The 1,744-nt window shown below is 39.4% G+C and overlaps 1 protein-coding gene across 2 annotated transcripts in view; it reads left to right on the top strand.

Annotated features, from left to right (window-relative positions):
- The window catches only part of Zwilch (zwilch kinetochore protein), a 35,246-nt gene that overhangs the window by 14,478 nt on the left and 19,024 nt on the right, over positions 1 to 1,744 (top strand). For both annotated transcript variants that reach the window (XM_021171821.2, XM_029481057.1), the window contains exon 8: positions 522 to 593. In XM_021171821.2, the coding sequence (XP_021027480.1) occupies positions 522 to 593 (72 nt within the window). The remainder of the gene's footprint in view (positions 1 to 521; positions 594 to 1,744) is intronic.

Raw genomic sequence — 1,744 nt, 5'->3', positions numbered from 1 at the left:
GTATACCCAGAAGCCTTCATGTTAACAGCAGTTCTCCTTTAGGGTAGGATTATGGGTATTTATATTTTTGGTTTTCTTCTCCTGCAGTAGGAATTTACTTCCTTGCTTTTAAGGACTTAAGGTTGTAAAGCTATGGCTTTTGGGTAGACTACTTTTGTGTGTTGGTTTAGTTAGTAGGCTAACACGCTGATTTATTGGGACTTTGTTTTCTGTGTGTCATAATACCTACTGTCACTGAGTTTTGAGCTATTTATTTAAATTATTTCCACCTGTCCTCTTGGAAATTCTCTGAGGAAAGGCAGGAGACCATGTGAGGGAGACAGTTGTTCTGTCTTTATGATACGATAAAGGGCCTGATTGAGATTGTGTGTCAGGAGAGCCAGATCTGTAAGACCTTGGGATGCGATGGCCCTGATTGTGGTGTGTGCTTAATTTACTGCTGCTTTAGAAGACATGCAAGTGATTCTTGGGCAGAGAACATGGGTGGCCAATGAAAACTGATGATCTTTGATACTTTTTAGAATATCAGAGTACAGTCAGGAGAGTCCAGAGGTTGTTTGAGTCATCTTCACAGAGAACTGAAATTTCTCCTTGTGAGTATCCTTCTGGAATTTCTTTCATTGAATTACATATTCTCATGAAAATTGTTTCACAACATAACTTTGATTTTCTTTAAAATTTGTTCTAAATGTTACATCTCACTATTGTCTTGACAATTTGCACAGCTGTCTTCAAAATGATAACAGCTACACCCTGCCTTTCTACTTTACTGGCTGAATTGTACAAAGCATTACCATGATCAGTGTTATAGTAGTTTCATTACTCCTAACCGCAGCCTTGTGCCCATAGGACTGTTTAGCACGCACTTCACAACCTTGCCAGTCTCTGACACACACTAATGTGCTTATAGCGTTTCACAGCTTCTGATTGCTAAGTAGCATCTAATTTATGGATATATACTGCATTTTGTTCATCTTTTCATCAGCTGATGAATGTTTCTTCTTTTTTTTTTTTTAATTTTATTTATTTTATGTATATGAGTACACTGTAGCTGTCTTCAGACACACCAGAAGAGGGCATCAGAACCCATTACAGATGGTTGTGAGCCACCATGTGGTTGCTGAGAATTAAACTCAGGACCTCTGGAAGAGTGGTTAATGCTCCTAACCACTGAGCCATCTCTCCAGCCCTTTTTTTTTTTTTTTGTACTTTTTGGCTATTAGAAATGATATTGCTGTGAACATTGATGCAAATTTTTGTGTGACCCTATGTTTTCTGCATCTCTGGTGACATTATTAGGTCATATGGCAACAATATTTAAACCATACTCTCTCCTACACACACACTGTTGGCATCAGAACCTCCAAACCTATGAAACAACATAGATAACAACAGGACTTTCGACCTGCAGACCGGTTGCCAAGGCAGCAGACACCATATTCCCAGCATCCACTTGACTCACCTCCCACCTTTACCTGTGTTGTATCATTTTCCATATAAATAAGAAGGACACCCCCCTCACTCTCCCCCCCACTTCCCTTTCTGCTGCTACCTTGTCCTTCTCACTCTCCCAGTAAAACCTCTTCTACACGGAACTTCCTTGGCCTAGGGTGCTGTTGAGACAGGACCTGTGATTCTATCACATCACACACAAATTCCATCGTTGTATTTTATAAATGCACGAAATTTTCTTACACATACCTGTTACACATACCTTTCTCTTCACTCTTCTTTTTTTTTTTTT

Source organism: Mus caroli, chromosome 9, assembly GCF_900094665.2.
Source record: "Mus caroli chromosome 9, CAROLI_EIJ_v1.1, whole genome shotgun sequence".
Classification (NCBI taxonomy): Eukaryota; Metazoa; Chordata; class Mammalia; order Rodentia; family Muridae; genus Mus; species Mus caroli.
This window is presented reverse-complemented; position numbering and strand designations above follow the sequence as displayed.